Source organism: Cenococcum geophilum (genome assembly GCF_001692895.1).
Source record: "Cenococcum geophilum 1.58 unplaced genomic scaffold K441scaffold_47, whole genome shotgun sequence".
NCBI classification, from domain to species: Eukaryota; Fungi; Ascomycota; class Dothideomycetes; order Gloniales; family Gloniaceae; genus Cenococcum; species Cenococcum geophilum.
Window position 1 is genome coordinate 1,039,288 of NW_027137605.1, and position 18,048 is coordinate 1,057,335.

The following is an 18,048-nucleotide window of genomic DNA, read 5'->3' on the forward strand; positions in this document are numbered from 1 at the left end:
CCAGATTTTTCGTGCAACTCCGGATCCGTGGCTCAGACGGTGAAATTTCACAAGAGATGCTTCGTCTTGGTGAATTGGAAGAAGCTCCCGCTTCCTTCCTATAGATGTCGAAAGACTATGACGCTCGCACTATCTGTCGATTATCTGAACTGTTTCGAAGACGCCGTATTGAAGACCCTTGGAATCCACTGATATTCCAGCACCGATTAACATAATACAATTCAATCGTCCGATTTACCCATCCAGCCTTTTCAGCCAAAAAAGAGTGGGGGTATAGCTACTCGTTTACGACAAAAATTCTTAAGAAGTCCTATGGACCAATTATTTCCCTCGTCATCCCTTACTACTCTCAAAGATTAGACCTCCTCTGCAAATACATCCGTACGCTTATGGCGACTATGAGGATAATCAGTATCGCCTACCCTGAAAAACCAGAATATTCAGCACAAGACTCACCAAGCAGTACGGCTAACCACCTGCCAACCCCCTTACCTTTGCTTCCAGCCCCTAGTCCCAAAATCGACCAGGTCCAACCGATCTCCTTTCCGTTCCGATCAAAGTTTGGCTTTATCTCATTCATGCCTGCAAACTTCTTCTGCTTAGCTGGCGTATACGGGGGGTAGCGTATGTCGAGCATCCCTTCGATCCAGGCCGGTGTGGTGGTAATGGAGCGTCGGTGAGTGAATACGTCGAAAGAGGCTCGGCCGCGGTAAGCACCCTGACCGGACGACCCTACACCACCAAAGGGCATTGTTGGGATGGAGGCGTGAAAAAAGCCATCATTTATGGAGGCTCCACCACTGCGGGTCTGCGAGAGAACTACGAGGGTGGTTAGAATTGACTATTATGTCACGTGAAAGGGGTGGACGACAAGGCTGAGCGATAAGGCTGAGAACGGGAAGGGACGGGGAAGGAACGGAGTGATTTCTGCAGGGCGTTCGGCACAGAGAAGCCGATTACACGCACCTTTCTCAGTCTCTTGCTTATTCCCGAATGGATAGATACCTAAGGGCGTATCCTGCACCTCATTCGCGATCTTAATAGCCTCGTCCAAATTGCTCACCGGTAACACGGGAATTAGTGGGCCAAAACTCTCCTCAGCTACGAGACTGTCCGTCGGACTATCCACCTGCACGACTGTGGGCTCCAAAAACAAATCCTTCTCATCCATTGTTCCGCCCAACAGGATCTTGCCGGAACTTTCATCCAGCATCTTCTTCAGCCGCTGGAACTGTCTTGCGTTTACAATACGTCCGTAATCTGGTGATTTCTGTGCACCTTCGGGGAAGAACTCGCTCAGCGCAACCTTCAGCTCTTTCAAGAATGCCGGCAGGATCTCCTTGTCGACCAGAACATAGTTCTGTGACACACACACCTGTCCCGCATTCAGCACTTTGGCCCACAGCAATCTCCTCGCCGCGAGCCTCGCATCCGCATGCTTCGTAATAATCGCCGGATTCTTGCCACCTAGTTCCAGCGTCACGGGCGTCAGCGTCTCCGCTGCCTTCTTCGCGATAATCGTTCCGACGGTTGCCGAACCGGTGTAGAATATCTTGTCCCACTTCTGATCCAGCAGAGCGGTGGTTTCGGGGACCGCGCCCTGCACGACTGTATATGCGGAGGGGTCGAGTGACTCGGCGATAATTTTCTGCATCACGGCCGCGGCGGCGGGGGCGGATTCAGAAGGCTTAAGGATCGCGGTGCAGCCGGCGGAGATGGCGCCGATGAAGGGGCCGAGGGAGAGTTGGATGGGGAAGTTATAGGCTCTAGAGGCAATGCAATTGTGTTAGCATTTATTTTCTCCGTACTTCCGCTTGAACTATAGACCACAAAATGGGATTTGAGGCTGTAGTGGAATCACCCAGGCAAGGAAAAATATACCCAATGATCAAAACTGTTCCCAATGGATCCTTCCTAATCTTAGGTCCAAAGAGCTTGTTCGTGAATGCCATATCCAGTGGCGACTCGTCTTGCGCGAATTTGGCCAGGTTGTTGCTCATGAAAACGATGTCGTTCAAGCACCATCCGACTTCTGTGAGGTAGGTTTCGAAGTTGGATTTACCTAGGTCGCGCTTGCAGGCTTCAAGGATAAGGGCCTGGTTATCTTTCAAGCTGCGCAACGTGGAGTGGAGTTAGAATTGGGAGGGTTGTGAGTATAGGGTAAAGGAGGGCTTACCCCCAATATAGCTTCCTCAACTGCTGGACTCTGTACTCAAGCGGCCTGCTCTTATGCGAAAGGAAAGCTTGACGGACCCCATTGGCAATAGCAGGAATACTCTCAAGCTTTGTGTACTCTAAAGGGGGGATTTCAGCCATGATGAGAAAGTCTTTCAATGTGGAGCTTTTAAGCTTTGAATTCGATGAAGCTTGTCAAGGGGTAAGGAGGAGCTTCCGAAGCTTTCAATGGCGACGCGAAGCTTTAAGAAGGCAGGGGAAATATGGATTAAGGAATAGACAAGGAGACGGACAGTTTCGCCGCCTATATAGATTGTCTCCCGCAAACTTCACGGGTATTCTCAAATCAAGGAGGCCTCGGTTTGCACTACGTAAGGCAAGCCCCGCAACATTCCTATTTGAGGCAAGCGTGGCTTGCCGGATCTCGGCCGCTCAACACCAGAACAGCTAGCTATCATGATTGCCTTAGAGTAAATCGTAGATATGCTGGCCTCGAAGAACGAATTCCGCAGCTGAAACTTCATGACACAATCATTTCCTATTACTGTCTGATTATATAGCGATAATCTAACTTTGTTCTCAAATAAATGACCAGGTGTATGCGCCCTTCTCGCTTTGGACTGATATCGCGAGTGTTGCATAGCTTGGCGATGAATGCACAGCACGTAAGCACTAGATACTATAAGTACCAACGCCGATGCTTAGAAATTAAACGTATTTCAAAGTTGAACATACTGCATTATTCAGCTCCGAGTTGAAGGCTTCACGTTAAAGTGAAGTAATACAATAGGTTAATAGGCACGATACGGCCGTTGGCCTAAATGTGCTCCCCAGCACCTAATTTTGGATAAGTTTTTCAGACTATTGCTACCCAGCATTTGAATTTTGCGCCTAACTAAGGAGATGGATGTGTCAAGTCTTGTACGGGATATTCTTTTCAAGCATGGCTCTCAATATCGCAAACTTTGGGTTTCAGTTTTATAGGATCTTGGTTTTATATTCAAGAAAAAAAAAACCGCTAGAGTAATCTAAGTCCTTAAGCGCAGTGAATATGAGTTGCCGTCCTTAAAGTCTCTCCAAGAGTCTGAGTAATCAACCTCTATGTAATCGTTTTGCTGATGAGATTAGTGCTTGTCTTCTTGGATTCGCGAATACTTAATGCAATATGCTGAACTATCCTTCGCGAAGTTTCCATTAAGGCTTCCGGGTATCCAAGATATCTAGGAAGAATATCTAATAACCGCGGGATTCATGGGAGACCAATCGCCCATAGTCGAAAGCTGGGAAGGTGACGTTTTTGCTAAACATCTTCATTTCCAACCGAGAGTTGTCGGCGATGCCCGCTTTTCTGAGTTCGATGAACTTGCCGAAAGACACTATGCAATTCCAGATCCTCTTGAGCAATTCGCCCGCCACTGAGTTCACTACATGTCGACCAGGATCGGATTTGCTTACCCTGCTTCTGTTGCCTACCACCCCCCTTTGCTGCCTGCACCTACCTTATGTATACAAAGAGCTTCTAGAGCCAGCATGAATCGACAGAGTTCTCATTTTGAATTGTCCGGTCAACACTACAACACCAACGCCTTTACCTCCTGTCAGTCTCATAATACCATGCTCAAATGAAGGATCTCGGGAGGGGAAGATCTTGCTCCCTGGGATGCCAAATGTTTATATAAGAAACCCTTTCTCTTCCGGTGTGCCTACGGCTGCAATGATAGGGGCACCAATGCGCTTGCAGACATTGATCAAGGCCTGCCATACCTCCAGCTGCAGCGTGAATGAGGACTACGTAATCCTTCTGAACATGTGCGAACTTGACACGGAACTGAGCAGTAGCCTAGATAGCCAGCTGGGAGGTAATAGCACTAATACCTCCCTGTATGTGTAACTCCGCCCTCGTGTAGATTAGGGTAGACTTAGCACGTCCGCCAGTATAGCATGCAGTTATGATGTGTCCGAATTCGTGGAGGGTAATGACGAGTATCTATGGAGAAGATTTAGTAAGGGCGTCAAAATATTCATGGTGGTATTAGGGGCTCACTTTGAAAGGCTATAATGACCAGCGAACATATGGAAGGTTCTAAAGAAGCGTAATGGGTACGGCGAAAGCTACAATAATCCCTAAAGTTACTTTCCGGGTGTTATTCACGGCTAGACTGCGACGAGAAAGTAGATGGTAGGCGATATGGGTGTGTATGATTGATTTGGTCAACCGTGCGGTGAATCTGTAGAAGTGCAGTTGTGGAGTTATCGGCAAGGCTTTGCGCACGTGCCAAGATGAGGGTTTGGCGGCCCCGCTCAGTTGAAGGGAGAAAACAATTCTCTGCTGGTTCTAAACTCCGAATTCTCAACCAGTGATGGCAATAACTATATAACCATAATCAGCCCCATGATTCCGATTATTATATAATCAAAGAAAGTGATTCTAATTTGGTTATGTAGTTGTATTGATTACGTCCTTTAGGCAAGTGAGTTATCTACACGTGATACATCACGTGTAGATAACATCACGTGGAGGCCCGTGCCTCAGAGCTTTTCCAGAGCTCCCCCTTAAAGCTCTACCTCTCCCTCTTTTTATTTCCGCTATTTCCGCAGTTGATTATATAGTTATATCTACGTAACATAATCAGCAGGTGCGATTATGATTAGGTTGGTTATGTTCCTATATAATACAACATAATCGTAACTAACTAACTAATTATTGCCAGCACTATTCTCAACCATTTCCTATTCAATTATAACGGGTACTTCCTTTCTAATCTCCTCTCCTAGCTTTATCGCCTCGCTTCTCCCCTTAGCTAACACCCAAAGTAGACTGCAAATGCGAGTGCGCCTGTGTCTTTCGCGCGGATCCAGCACTTGCATGAATGACAGGAATGAATACGAGATTTAGTGGATGCTACTTCTTAACGCTACGGCAAATGGGTGGAAAATACTTGCAGACGTTTCACGCTTGACAGACACGAGGGAGGGAGGGCTAATAGTAAATGAAGCGCGGAATAATCAATGCCGCTAGCGAGGAGCGTAGGCCAGATGGCAGCAGTTCCAGGCGCACGCGCATTGACCTCGACGAGAAATGTGCTTGGGTGTGTGCTTGGATGTGGAGTATGGGAAGTAGGACGCTGGCCGAGGTTGAGTTCTGGAACAGGTGTATATTGCACGGATGAGTTCGTCACACGAGCCTCGAGGTGGAATATGCCTGCCCGAAAACCAAGAGCAAGGATTTGTGCGGGAGAGTCTTACGAATGAGGTCATGCTCATAGAGCGAAACTGTAGGTGGGCATAGCATGCCGGTCTCGAGAAAATTAGTCCCGGGATCGAACAAAGCTGCACAGAGTGGTGCTACATCCACGGCCCTGGGAAAGCCGTCGACAAGGGCAAAGTTACCGTCTACCTCGGGGTTAGAGACGTATGTCTCAGGAATGTCATTTGGATTCCCTGTATCTGCCCTGGGTTCTGGATTGCGTTGCGAAGCTCTAATCCTCAGGCAGCTTTAAGCACTCCGTCAGAGTTTCACCCACGGCACGGTTTGAATACCACGGGATACGCAACTCAGGCAAGTGCTATCCTAGGTCATCCATACTAGTGATGCAAAATACTTGAAAATCCTTCGGGAATCCATTACGCGTGTCAAGTGCTTATCGCATCCTCTGGATTAGATTCGCTTCAAGAAGTACTTCTGGAGACGCACCGGAGGCGCCATCTAGTAGAACACCATTCAAAGCGTATCGCACTGATGCTTCCAATACAGCTGGTGAGTCGGGAAAAGACTGGTACGGAACTGTTCGCTGATCGGTAGTAAGAAATCCCGTAACCAACTTCACAGAACCGCAGCCCACAGACGCTGTTCCATAATGTCTGGCCGCGCTAGCTAGTCCTCAGATTGAGCTAGCATGAGATTCGTGGCTGACGGTTTGGCCGCCTTTCTACGTCGATAATCCAGTTTGAAATTTATGTTGCTTCGCTAAAAAGGTTAGAAGCAGCAGCGCACCCGCACACGCAAACATTAACCACCAGCCGTTGCGCATACTGATCGCATATGCGTTTACGATTTGGGTTCGTGATTCGGGTGAATAGGAATGCCTGATTGACTGCACGTCTTGCAGAATCTCTTCGATCTGTGCGGATGAGAGTGCCAGGCCTGATAGGGATGAACGCAACTTGTTGATGTAGACTGCAGCGAAGAGTGCGACTCCGGAAATATCTCCAACCGCCTGCGCGAAGATGGCAAGTCCTGTTACGATGCCGACGAGATCCGGCGTTGTGGCTACTTGCGCGGTGAGCAGCAGTCCGGACATAGCTGCACCCTGACCCATGCCGAGAATAACGAGGAGAACAATAGCTTCAGCACGGCTGGTGTGGGCATTCCAACGTGCCATAAGGCCACTTGCAAGCACTTGCAAAGCAGCGCCAACCTGGGCGTTGGTAAGGCTGACTTCGTACTTTGATGTGATAAAGGCGGCAATGGGGTTTCCAATACCCAGGCCGATCATCATGGGCAAAAGGCCGACGCCAGATAGGGTGGCCGTGTCGTCAAATACAAGCTGGAAGAACTGCGGGACATAATACATGAGACCGATGAGGTTAGCGCCGTAAAAAAATTCCGCAGCCGTGATAGCAAGGACAGTGTGGTTGCGAAACAGCGATGGATCGATGACCGGGTCTTTTACGCGGTGCTCGATAAGAATAAAAAGCCCGAGTAGGACGAAACCCCCGACAAGGCAGCCAGCTACGTGGCTGTCACTCCAAGCAAAGGCATTGCCGCCCCACGAGACACCTAGCAAGATGCAAACAGTGCCACCGGCTAGCACAAGAATGCCGATATAGTCAAGCTGCAGAAACTTTTCCTTCAACATGCTCCGTGGCAGCATAGGCAGCTTCAAGGCAAAGATGCTTATAATTAAACTAATAGGCGAGATACAGAGGTTGATATAGAAGCACCATCGCCAGGTGACATATCTGAAGCAAAGGTTAGGGGATTCAAATCAGGTGGAGATAGAACATAATTACTGAGAAAAGGCGCCTCCAAGAAGAGGTCCAGCGACATCGGCCAATACCCAAATCAGACTGGTGGTAGAGAGATACTTCCCCACGTCTTTCAAAGGCACAAGGTCAGTGACAATAACCTGTTGTATGGTTAGTCAAAATGCCACGTAAATAAGAGCAATGATTCCTTCCTCACGTTAACTAGACCATAGATGCCACTTCCACCAATTCCTTGTATGACACGTGACACGATCAGCATATTCATACTTTCGGAACCGCCGCAGAGGCCACTCCCAAGTATGAATATGACGGTTCCAACATTGAACATAGCACCGTTGCCGAAGATAGCGCCCAATTTAGAGTAGATAGGCAGTGCCAGAGCAAAAGAGACAAGGAAACCGGTCCCAAGCCATGCTGATTGCCTATACTCTTGAAATTCGGATGAGATGGTGGGCAAAGCGGTAGCGATAATGTTGAAGTCAAGCGCAACAAGAAGCATGCCAATATTGAGCCTCCAGAAAGGTTAGATGATTCAATAGTAGCGAGGAGCGTTTTACCCGAGGAGCACGATCCAAAATTGCTTCTTGCCCAGGCCGACTTTGGCGCCAGACAGGTAGCCTTCAAAAGCATGATCAACACTGTTGGCGTGAGGAATATCAACAGTCGCACATTTTTCTGCATCACCGGCCTGTCCATCTGCCGTAGCATTCACTACAGTGGTGTCCATTTTGGGGCAATCGGCATAGGCGAGGTAGAGTGACGAATAGAATAAGGACTTGTAATAGGTGGAAGAAGAGGTGCCTCACGATTTTATATGGGGGGTGATGTTGATGTTGATTTAGAGGTGGCAAGCTATTTCTACCTTCCACGATGCAGTGGAAGCCGGTCAGGCCTTCAATCTACTTATAAAGGGAATACAAAGGTTTAGAGAACCCTTGTTCCGACTGATACCGGTACGCGCGATATTCTGGGACCTTTTTACCTCATTCCGGAACGAGTCGACCTTGTTCTAGAATGAGTCGTGTATCGCTTTAATCGGCTTTAATTCGGATTAATCGACTTATTTTAGAATAAGGTAGTACTTTAAAAGTAATATGTATAGGTTACCAGGGTTATATTAAGCTTAAAATTGCCTCTAGTATTGCTTTACTATAGCTCTGTAATTATAAAGTCATTTATAAAATATAGAGATAGATCTTATAATAGAGTTCTTAACTTATAAGGCGACTTAGCTCTCTCTGATTACCCTGATTTAGCTTAGCTTAGGGGCGCCTTATAATTAATAAAATTTAGCTATAATTTACTCAAGTAAATTTTAAGCCTTTGATTTATCGTTTAACATAGATTCTTCTTTAATTATCTTTGGATCCAAAGGATTCTAGCATTTTAAAATTTCCTAAACCTCCTAGAGATTTTCTATATCTCTTGGCATGGCTTGCGGTATTGAAGACCCTTAGTCGAGAAAGTTATACAAATTTATTTGCAAATTACGTTGTGGAGCCCTTCAAGAGCTCATCTGGTACGCTCCCTGTGAAAAATGGATCGCGCTTCAAAGAGCACAGCTTCGAGCGACAACATAGTGGTCAACGGAAAGGTAGAATACTTGCAGAAATGAAGTGAGCATCAAATAACGAAAGGAGAGGAGCAGAAATTAAAGGACGGTGAGTTTTGTTGCTCACATCAGTTAAGAGATCTCGTGCTGTCACGCTCCATTCGGATTGTGTGAAAATTGTTGGTAAGGGGGGGGTACGTGGACATCCACAGGAGCTTCCTGAGATCACGTGGTTGCTTCGCCTTGTATATATTCCTTATGGAGTCCTCACACCACCATACACCTGCATCCCCACGTGACAAAAATCAATTTACAGGAAGTCATATATGTCAGATAAAGGGGAGTTGGGAATCAAGAACATGGGCGAATACATTCTAGGGGGAAAGAGAAATGGAATAACAGACGGTGTGGTCCAGTCATTTATGCACAAGGCCACATCCGAGATGCGTGACGCTGCATCTGGCGATAGCTTACCGTTGACGCGGCAGGGAACCCGTGTAACCTACTTAAAACAGCATACAGATGGGTCTAGTTCGTAGCGTTATCTTTGTCGTAGAATTCTCACACAAATTTGCAAAAGACGAGTACAGATGGGAGGCTGACACATAGCGACAATCTCCTAAGCAGGAATGTGCGAGATGGGATTAGGCCCACTAAGAGTACAGTAGCAGGATTGGGTCAGAGCCTCGATCGGGGTGGGGGGAATCTTGCCGGAGCGCCCCCGCTATTGCCCGCGCGCAGTTCGCCGACGAAGCTTTTCAGCCTGCGAACTCTTTTTTCTGTTCGCAGCATCAAACATCGGCCGCACGTTGTAGCATAACAAAAGACACACGGGTCGGTGGTGGCACACTATGCTGGTCGCTGTCAATGCAGGTCGGAGCTGTCAGTCATCCAGTGAAGGTAATCGCTGTCCAGATCGGGAATGGCACCCTACTCCGATTTCATTTGGGCTCAATTTAAGGAGCAAAGGGTCTTGCCAACGACTGTGAGAAGCCATCATCCTTCGCCGTAATCAAAAGTCTCCTAAGGATGACGGCCGTTGGAGATGAATGAAAGACATGCCGCAGAACCAAATGCCGATGGAGAGTGGTTTCAGAGTGTGGCCGTTGATCCTGCCATGGACGTTTCAAGCAGCCACGGAAAGCCTTAGCGGAAGTTCTTCCAAAGGCTTGTTTCGGCGGATTGGCCAATGGACCGGGGTAATGAGCGTTGGTCCAGTGGCGTGTCCTTATCGCAGTCATAGCGGCAGTCATGGTCGCAGTCTCTGACGGAAGCTAGGCCGGTTCGGTGCATGGTGTGTGCATGGTGTATGCATGGGTGTGGGTGCATTTTCTTGATATTTGCCGCAACACTTGGTTGGATGCAGCCACTATGGAACTCTTTTGGCTACTTCGGGCCAGCTATTCATGGCGCAACTTTCCAAGCTGAGGACGCGTGGTTGACCAACTTCCTCAACACTGAAAATTGGTCCTTTTTCCCTCTCCTCTTCCCTCGTTACTGCCTTGAGCTCTTACTCTCCCTCGCTTCAATTGACAGTTGATCCTCCATCCTCGATCCTTTCGAGGCAGGAGCTGTATCCCAGCTTGCAGAGTCGCTCGTTCAACTCCGTCGCTACAATTGTTTGTCACATTGCTTCACTGACTGTGAGCTTCTCGCCCATCTACCTCCCACGCTCCCGCTCTGCCATCTCTCTAGCTGGTCTCGACGTAACGCTCCATAATTGATAGCTTACGCTGGATATTCACCATGCGTTCTGCTATTCTCTCCTGCTTGCTTGCAGGCCTGGCTACCGTTGGTGCCATTCCAACAATTTCGGTCAAGGGCTCCAAATTCTTCACTAGCGATGGTGACCAATTCTTCATCAAAGGTTCGCACTCCTTTCAAACCCAGTTGTTCCCTCTAATACCGTTGGTCTGCAGGAATTGCCTATCAACTCCTCCCAGATGACCCTCTTATCGACAACACCCAATGTAAGCTCGATGCTGCCCTGATGCAGAAGCTCGGTGCCAACACGATACGCGTCTACCATGTCGACGGCGCTCAGAACCACACGGACTGCATGTCTACATTTGCTGATGCTGGGATATACTTGTTTGTGGATCTGGACACTTTCACTACACAGATTGAGCAGGTATGGACGATCCAACGAAAGTGCAAGTCGGTAAAGGCATACTGACGCGATTGGCATGGATAGGATGCTCCCCACTGGAACGAAACTCAATTGTCTGCCTTTGAGCAGGTCATGGATGAATTCCAGAAGTATAATAACACCGCCGGCTTCTTCGTAGGAAACGAAGTCCTCACTACTGGTAAGTCCCAGCCAATGAATGCACATCGGAGAGAATCCTCATATCTAATCATATATTCCACAGGTGACGGCTCTGTCGCAGCCCCATACGTTAAAGCAGCAGCCCGAGATGTCAAAGCTTATCGCAACTCTAAAAACTACCGTAATATCCCGGTTGGCTACTCTGCCGGTAAGCTTCTGTCTCACATCCCTCTTACCTTTTCTTTTTATGCTAACCCTCCCCCAGCCGACATCTCCAGTCTCCGGCCCATGCTCCAAAACTACCTCGCCTGCGGCACCAACAGCAGCGAATCTCTCGATTTCTTCTCGCTCAATGCCTACGAATGGTGCGGCACCGCCTCCTCATACACAATCTCCGGCTACTCAGAGCTCACCGCCAATGTCACCACCTACAACATCCCGATCTTCCTCTCCGAAACCGGCTGCATCAAGCCGCGTCCGCGCACCTTCGGGGACCAAGCCGCCATCTTCGGCGACAAGATGACGCCCTACTGGTCCGGCGCGATCATCTACGAGTGGATCGAGGAGTCTAACGACTATGGCTTGGTCTCCTACGGCAAGAAGGTCGACCCCACGGTCTCTGACGCCCCACCAGACGGATACACGCGCTCCGGAACCCCGACGCCTATCTCGCCGGACTTCACGTATCTCAGCAGCCAGTGGAAGACGCTCACCCCGTCCGGTGTCAAGGAGAGTGACTACACGCCGACGCTTACCCCGCCGCCGTGCCCTGCGTATACGAGTGGTGTGTGGGAGGTTAATGGCGGTGTCGTACTCCCTTCGTTGGGCCAAACGTTTGATGCGGCGATTCAGAGCTCTATCACCAAGGGCACGGCAGCCGGTGGGACTGGAGCAGCGGCAACGCCAACGAAGACGGGTGCGGCGAGCATGGGCAAAGAAGTGAAGGGGATGAGCGTGGGACTGGTGACCGTGATGCTTACGTTCTTCTGGTGGATGTAAGGAGATGAGAGGACGAGCTTAAGTACGACATTACGTTCGAAGTCAAGGGTAAAAATCCGTAGAGCGATTGCCGCACGCCGCGCTCATGATGCAGGCGGGCGGTTTGTATGTCTTCCCTTCTTGTCTATTTTTGCTTCTCCCCGCGCAAGCCAGGCTGCCGGGCTTTTCTCCATCCGTGCCACGTTTCGTGGCGCTTAATTTTTCTTTCCTCGCTAACGATGAGCTCGGGGTGCCGGGAGCTGGGAGCTGGATTTTCTTTTCCGAGGAACGGGTTCCGGAGTAGATATATGGGCTTGGGCTTGGTAATTGGTGACGAGTTTAGGCGCTTTCTTAGACGTTTGCATATCTTATGATAGCGTGGCGTTAAGGGTGCTTTTTTCTATCTGATGATATAACGGTTTGGATTGGAGGGGGTTTGGGTCAATGGTTAAATGGATGAATTGAAATGGGACAAAATAGATACATGTATCTGTATCTTTATGTGTGATAGTTGAGGGGAGAGGTGCGACTAATGGAAGGATAGGTAAGAGCGTTTACGAAATTAATTGTATCTTCGGGAATTCTACATTAGTTTTATTCCTAGGTACCTAGGTTAGGTATCTATCTGAAGACCCGGCTCCAGGTTCAGATATATACCCAAAGACTTTAGTTAAAGCAAGTCCTTTACAATACAGTCTGTGCTCAAGGCCCTCCGGCTGATTGCCGGGGCAATTTGTGTCGTTCTGTTGCGCTGGCCGAATTTTCACACCCGCCTGCTCCCTTCCTTCCTCCCTTCCCACTACAATACTCAGCTCATTTCAGGGCATCAGCGCGTTACCAGTTCCTATAGCAACTTTGTGTCATTTGGGTCCGTCCCACCTGACTTTGGCGAACTTAGTGCGTATCGGTCACTGTATTACTGCGGCTGACTACTCGTTCCCGCGCAACACCGTGAGAAACGGAATGAGGTCAAAAGCCAACTCACGCCCGTCTAACCCTTTGCAACCCCTAGCCCACAGTACACAACAATTTCGCTGACTGGGTTTCCATTGTGGAGCTTTCATACTTAAGCTTCTCTTAATAACTGAGTTGCCCTCAGTCTCGTCTTAATATCGTACGCTATCCCTTCGCACGTTGGTTTGCGTCCTACGGTATCGATAAGGGCCTGGCCAATAAGAGGCGCGCATTGGGCGCCCGTGTGTACAGCTGGGCCTAGGCTTGGCGCCAAGTGTAGGACTCCAACGTGCGAAGGGATACTGCCGAAGGAGGAGGAGCTTAACGATGATTGAGAGCGGCCTTGCTAGTTTCAACGGCACACAGCTTACAACGAAGTCGCCGCGATTATGAGAACAAGCCTTTCCTTCTCATTCCGGCATCAAGGCTTCAGAACAACACAACTACACTACGACACCGTTCCTACACTATGCCCTTAGCCTCTCTACCGAATGAAGACTACACAGTGGGATGGATCTGTGCCTTGCCCTTAGAGGCGGCTGCAGCAACATCCATGCTAGATGAAATTCATGAGGAACCACGAAAGCGGCTTCCAAATGACCATAATGTGTACACTCTTGGTCATATCGGCATGAGGAACCACGAAAGCGGCTTCCAAATGACCATAATGTGTACACTCTTGGTCATATCGGCATGAGGAACCACGAAAGCGGCTTCCAAATGACCATAATGTGTACACTCTTGGTCATATCGGTGAACATAACGTCGTTATCGCCTGTCTTCCAGCTGGAGTATACGGCACCAACCCTGCAGCTACGGTTGCAACGCAGATGCTGTCAAGCTTTGAGTCGATAAGGATTGGCCTAATGGTGGGCATCGGAGGCGGAGTACCTAATGCGGAAAGAGATATTCGACTCGGCGATGTCGTGGTCAGCAAGCCCGGAGGGACGTTCGGGGGAGTGGTGCAATATGATAGGGGGAAAACAACCGAAGGCAAATTTGAACGCACTGGGTCACTGAATAAACCACCTCAGGTATTACTGTCTGCGATCTCCGCGTTGGAAAAGAAGCATATGATGGGAAAAAATAATATCTCCGAATTCCTTGGAGATATGCTAAGAAAATATCCAAATATGGGAGAAAATTTTTCGTACCAGAGTACGCAACCTGAATCGTGGCATGCAACAGATGGTCACCGTTTAGACGATGATAGCACAACCAAATCGCGCCCCGCTAAAAGGCTAAAGTATCGAGGCCCAAATGATCCAGTCGTTCATTATGGTCTCATTGCATCTGGAAATCAAGTGATAAAGGATACTGCAACCAGGGATCAATTGAAGAAAGAGCTTGGCGGCGATGTGCTCTGCTTTGAGATGGAGGCAGCCGGCCTGATGGACACTTTCCCCTGTGTAGTCATACGAGGGATCTGTGACCATGCGGATTATCTCAAGAACGATCTATGGCAAGGTTATGCGGCGGCCACAGCGGCGGCATGCGCCAAAGAGCTTCTCTGCATCGTGCCAAGAAATAGAGTCACCGTTACACTCACTGCGGCTGACCGAATATCTCCATCGCGGACAGTATGCTTCGTGGTGCCATTTGAAAGGGACTCAAAGTTCATTGGCAGACAAGATGTTATTGCAGAGATTAGCAGACAATTCGAAGTGCAAAGGCGTGTTACATTGGCCGGCATTGGTGGAGTGGGGTGAGTTTGCCTGGTAATTAGGGTTAACATCCACTGACATGCCCAACAGGAAATCCCAGGTCGCAATCGAATACTGCTATAGATTCCGAGATCAACATCCTGAGAGCCATGTCTTTTGGATACATGCCAGCACTGTCTCCAGGATGGATCAAGCGTACAAAGACATTGCAAGGAAGCTCTGCCTGCTTGGCCTGGACAAGCCAAACGTTGACACATTCAAACTTGTCTCAGAATGGCTCAGCGATGATACGCATGGGTCCTGGTTGTTAGTATTGGACAATGCCGATAATATGGAAATCTTCTTCAGAACTAAGTCAAACCTGTCATCAGCGGGTAGCGAACAGACAGCGCCGCTAGTCAATTACCTTCCTCGTAGCTCAAATGGCTCGATATTAATCACAACAAGGGATAAACGGGTCGGAGAAACACTGGTAAATGGAGAGAAAGCAATCATGGTTTTGCCAATGGCTGCGCTAGAAGCCGAAAAACTATTATGGTCGAAAGTGGCGCAGGAAAAGAGTTTGGACAAGACCAAATCTAGCGAACTTCTCGAAGTTCTGGGGTACCTGCCTCTCGCAATTACTCAAGCGGCTGCCTATATCAGGCATAATAGCATTACGATTGAAGAATATCTTAAAGTTATCCGCGCAGATGATTCTGAGATACAAGATCTCTTGAGTGAGGACCTACCGGATCTTAGGCGAGACTTCGAGAGTCAAAATTCTGTCATTCGATCATGGAAAGTGTCCTTTGACCAGATCAGAAAACAAAAGCCACGTGCAGCTGAGATATTGTCTCTTATGGCTGTTCTAGATCGACAAGGAATTCCAAAGGCGCTTCTACTTAGAGATGGTGAGCGGGGAACCGAGTTCACAACCGCTCTTGGAATGTTGCAAGCCTTCTCTTTGGTCACCTCTGAGAAGGGAGGAGTAAGCTTTGAGATTCATCGACTTGTGCAGGTGTCGACTCAAAGATGGCTTGGACTTCAAGGTGAAACAGCTAAGTGGCAAGAAGAGGCGCTGAAAATATTAACAGTAGCGTTTCCATCTGGTGATTACGGGACATGGGTGACATGCGAAGCATTGTTTCCACATGTACAAGCTGTGACTCGATACACCTTCATATCCGACCCAAATTTGCTGCAGCGTGCAAAGCTTCTTCATAACATGTCTTCCTACGATACAACACAAGGGCGGTATAATCTTGCTTGTGAAAGGGTCTTGGGTGCTCTTTCCACACGAGAAAATATACTGGGCCTCGAGCATCCGGACACATTGAAAAGTATGAACAACCTCGCAATGGTACTTAGGCATCAGGGCAAGTACGGGACGGCCGAGGAGAAGCTCCGGAGGGTGCTGGAGCTGAGGAAGAAGGTGCTGGGTCCCAAGCACCCGGACACGCTGACGGGCATGAGTAACCTCGCACTAGTGCTTAGGAGTCAGGGCAAGTACGAGGAGGCCGAGGAGATGCATCGGCAGACGCTAGAGCTGAGAGAGAAGGTGCTGGGCCCCGAGCACCCGGACACGCTGACAAGCATGAACAGCCTCGCGGAGGTGCTCGACAGTCAGGGCAAGTATGGGGCGGCCGAGGAGATGCATCGACGGAAGCTGGAGCTGAGTGAGAAAGTGCTGGGCCCCGAGCATCCGGACACATTAACGAGTATGAACAACCTCGCACTGGTGTTTAGGAGTCGGGGCAAGTACGAGGAGGCCGAGGAGACGCATCAGCTGACGCTGGAGCTGAGGGAGAGGGTGCTTGGCCGCGAACACCCGGACACGCTAGCAAGCATGAACGACCTCGCACTGTTGCTCGAGAGTCAAGGCAAGTACGAGGCTGCCAAGGAAATGCATCGGCGGGCACTGGAACTAAGGGAGAAGGTATTAGGCCCCGAGCACCCGTCCACGCTGACAAGCATGAACAACCTCGCACTAGTGCTCGAGGGTCAAGGCAAGCACGAGGTTGCCGAGGAAATGTATCGACGGACGCTGGAGCTGAGTGAGAAGGTGCTGGGCCCCAAGCACCCGGACACGCTGACAAGCATGAACAACCTCACGGTGCTGCTTATGGTTCAAGGCAAGTACGAGGCTGCCGAGGAGATGCACCGACAGGCGTTGGAACTGAGCGAGAACGTGCCGGGACCTGAGTACCCGGACGCATTGATGAGCATGAGCAACTTCGCGGGGATGCTCGGCAGTAGTCAGAAGATCAGCTATCCGCCCCGCCCACCACCGTGATGTTTCATGGCTTTATATAATTGTCTACTAACATTCCGTCACTTCGGCCGTTTTGGCAACGGATGTTCGAGTAAACGGTGCCAGGATATCGTTGCGGCCCTGGCAGCTCTGAACGGCGATCGAAGATGATAGCGTCATTCCGGTTGAGATTGGGTAAGAGTGGTCGGCCCTTATGCACAGCGAATTCTCGACGCAAAACGTAATAAACAGCGAAAGAGCCTGGTATCTTCGGCCCTAGGTAATGCCGTCGAAGTTTACAAATCTTTAATAAAATGGGATATGGCGGGTTAGACCCTTGGGATATGGCTGGCTGGCTGAGGCCGGCCAAGATCCGGACAGTAACACTTGGCAGTAGCTTTACTGTCCGAATCTTTTGATCAGCGGCGGCTCAGCAGGCGGTAAAAGAAGCCAAGACACTACTCGGGATCTATTTTAGCGTTCCCGTTATCTATTTTTACTCTTTCTTGTGCTTTACGCGTTTTCCCTTACGCGTCTCCCTTTTTCTATAAGAGAGGTACGGGCGAGACATGGGCAGTAGAGAGTAGAGCCACGAGTAGAGCCACGAGCAGAGGTATAAAGGTGCGAGGCGTAGAGGTAGGAAGGGCCCGAAGGGGTGTCTAGAAAGGGAATGTTAAAGCTAAGCCTGTATTTACCCCTGTAGATCGACTGCGCACTATTTATCTAGACCCCCCCCCCAACCGACTCACTTTCCTATCTAGGCTGCCCCCTTCTCTTTGCTTCTCTCTTTGTTCCTCCCTCTGCTCCTGGCTCTGCTCGTGTCCCTGCCCGTGTCTCCTTGCGTCTCTTTGTGCGTTTCTTTGCACGTCTTATGGGGGGTTAGGTAGAGAGGTGTAGAGACAGACGTAGACGCAAAGACGTAAAGACGTGGAGATATATAAAGGCGTAAAGGCGCGGGGGCGTAGAGGCGTAGGGAGAGGCGTAGAGGCGCAGAGGTACCTCTGGGGGTAGACTACTAAATTAAGCTACGAGTCTAAAAAAGAAACTCCAAGCCAATAATTTTGCACCGGCAAAATGAAACTTGGCAGAAGATTCGGACGGTAAAGTTACTGCCAAGTGTTACCGTGCGGATCCTGGCCGGTGTATTGTGGCGATACTGCCACTCAACTTGTGGTGGAGGAAGGGTTGCGGAAGAAGTTCCTTCACGAGGCGGACCAAGCCCAAATTGATTCCA

At 49.3% G+C, this 18,048-nt stretch overlaps 4 protein-coding genes across 4 annotated transcripts; 2 read left to right on the forward strand and 2 right to left on the reverse strand.

The window, feature by feature from the left end:
* Positions 1-349: 349 nt before the first annotated feature.
* K441DRAFT_689463 (aldehyde dehydrogenase) lies at positions 350-2,316 on the reverse strand (the record flags this gene model as incomplete). The annotated part of the gene is made up of 5 exons (XM_067652298.1): positions 350-396; positions 493-819; positions 967-1,766; positions 1,882-2,112; positions 2,177-2,316. 5 exons carry the CDS (start codon positions 2,314-2,316, stop codon positions 350-352), a joined length of 1,545 nt encoding a protein of 514 aa, XP_067499968.1.
* A 3,788-nt stretch (positions 2,317-6,104) lies between these two features.
* Positions 6,105-7,891, reverse strand: K441DRAFT_689464 (putative efflux pump antibiotic resistance protein; the record flags this gene model as incomplete). The annotated part of the gene is made up of 4 exons (XM_067652299.1): positions 6,105-7,137; positions 7,189-7,304; positions 7,361-7,676; positions 7,722-7,891. The coding sequence occupies 4 exons, from the start codon at positions 7,889-7,891 to the stop codon at positions 6,105-6,107; spliced, it is 1,635 nt and encodes a 544-aa protein (XP_067499969.1).
* A 2,571-nt stretch (positions 7,892-10,462) lies between these two features.
* Positions 10,463-11,984, forward strand: K441DRAFT_579234 (glycoside hydrolase family 72 protein; the record flags this gene model as incomplete). The annotated part of the gene is made up of 5 exons (XM_067644326.1): positions 10,463-10,583; positions 10,636-10,847; positions 10,911-11,025; positions 11,089-11,193; positions 11,251-11,984. 5 exons carry the CDS (start codon positions 10,463-10,465, stop codon positions 11,982-11,984), a joined length of 1,287 nt encoding a protein of 428 aa, XP_067499970.1.
* Positions 11,985-14,308: 2,324 nt separating this feature from the next.
* On the forward strand, positions 14,309-16,856 carry K441DRAFT_579322 (TPR-like protein; the record flags this gene model as incomplete). Its single annotated transcript, XM_067644331.1, has 2 exons — positions 14,309-14,622; positions 14,672-16,856. The coding sequence occupies 2 exons, from the start codon at positions 14,309-14,311 to the stop codon at positions 16,854-16,856; spliced, it is 2,499 nt and encodes an 832-aa protein (XP_067499971.1).
* Between the last annotated feature and the right edge of the window lie 1,192 nt (positions 16,857-18,048).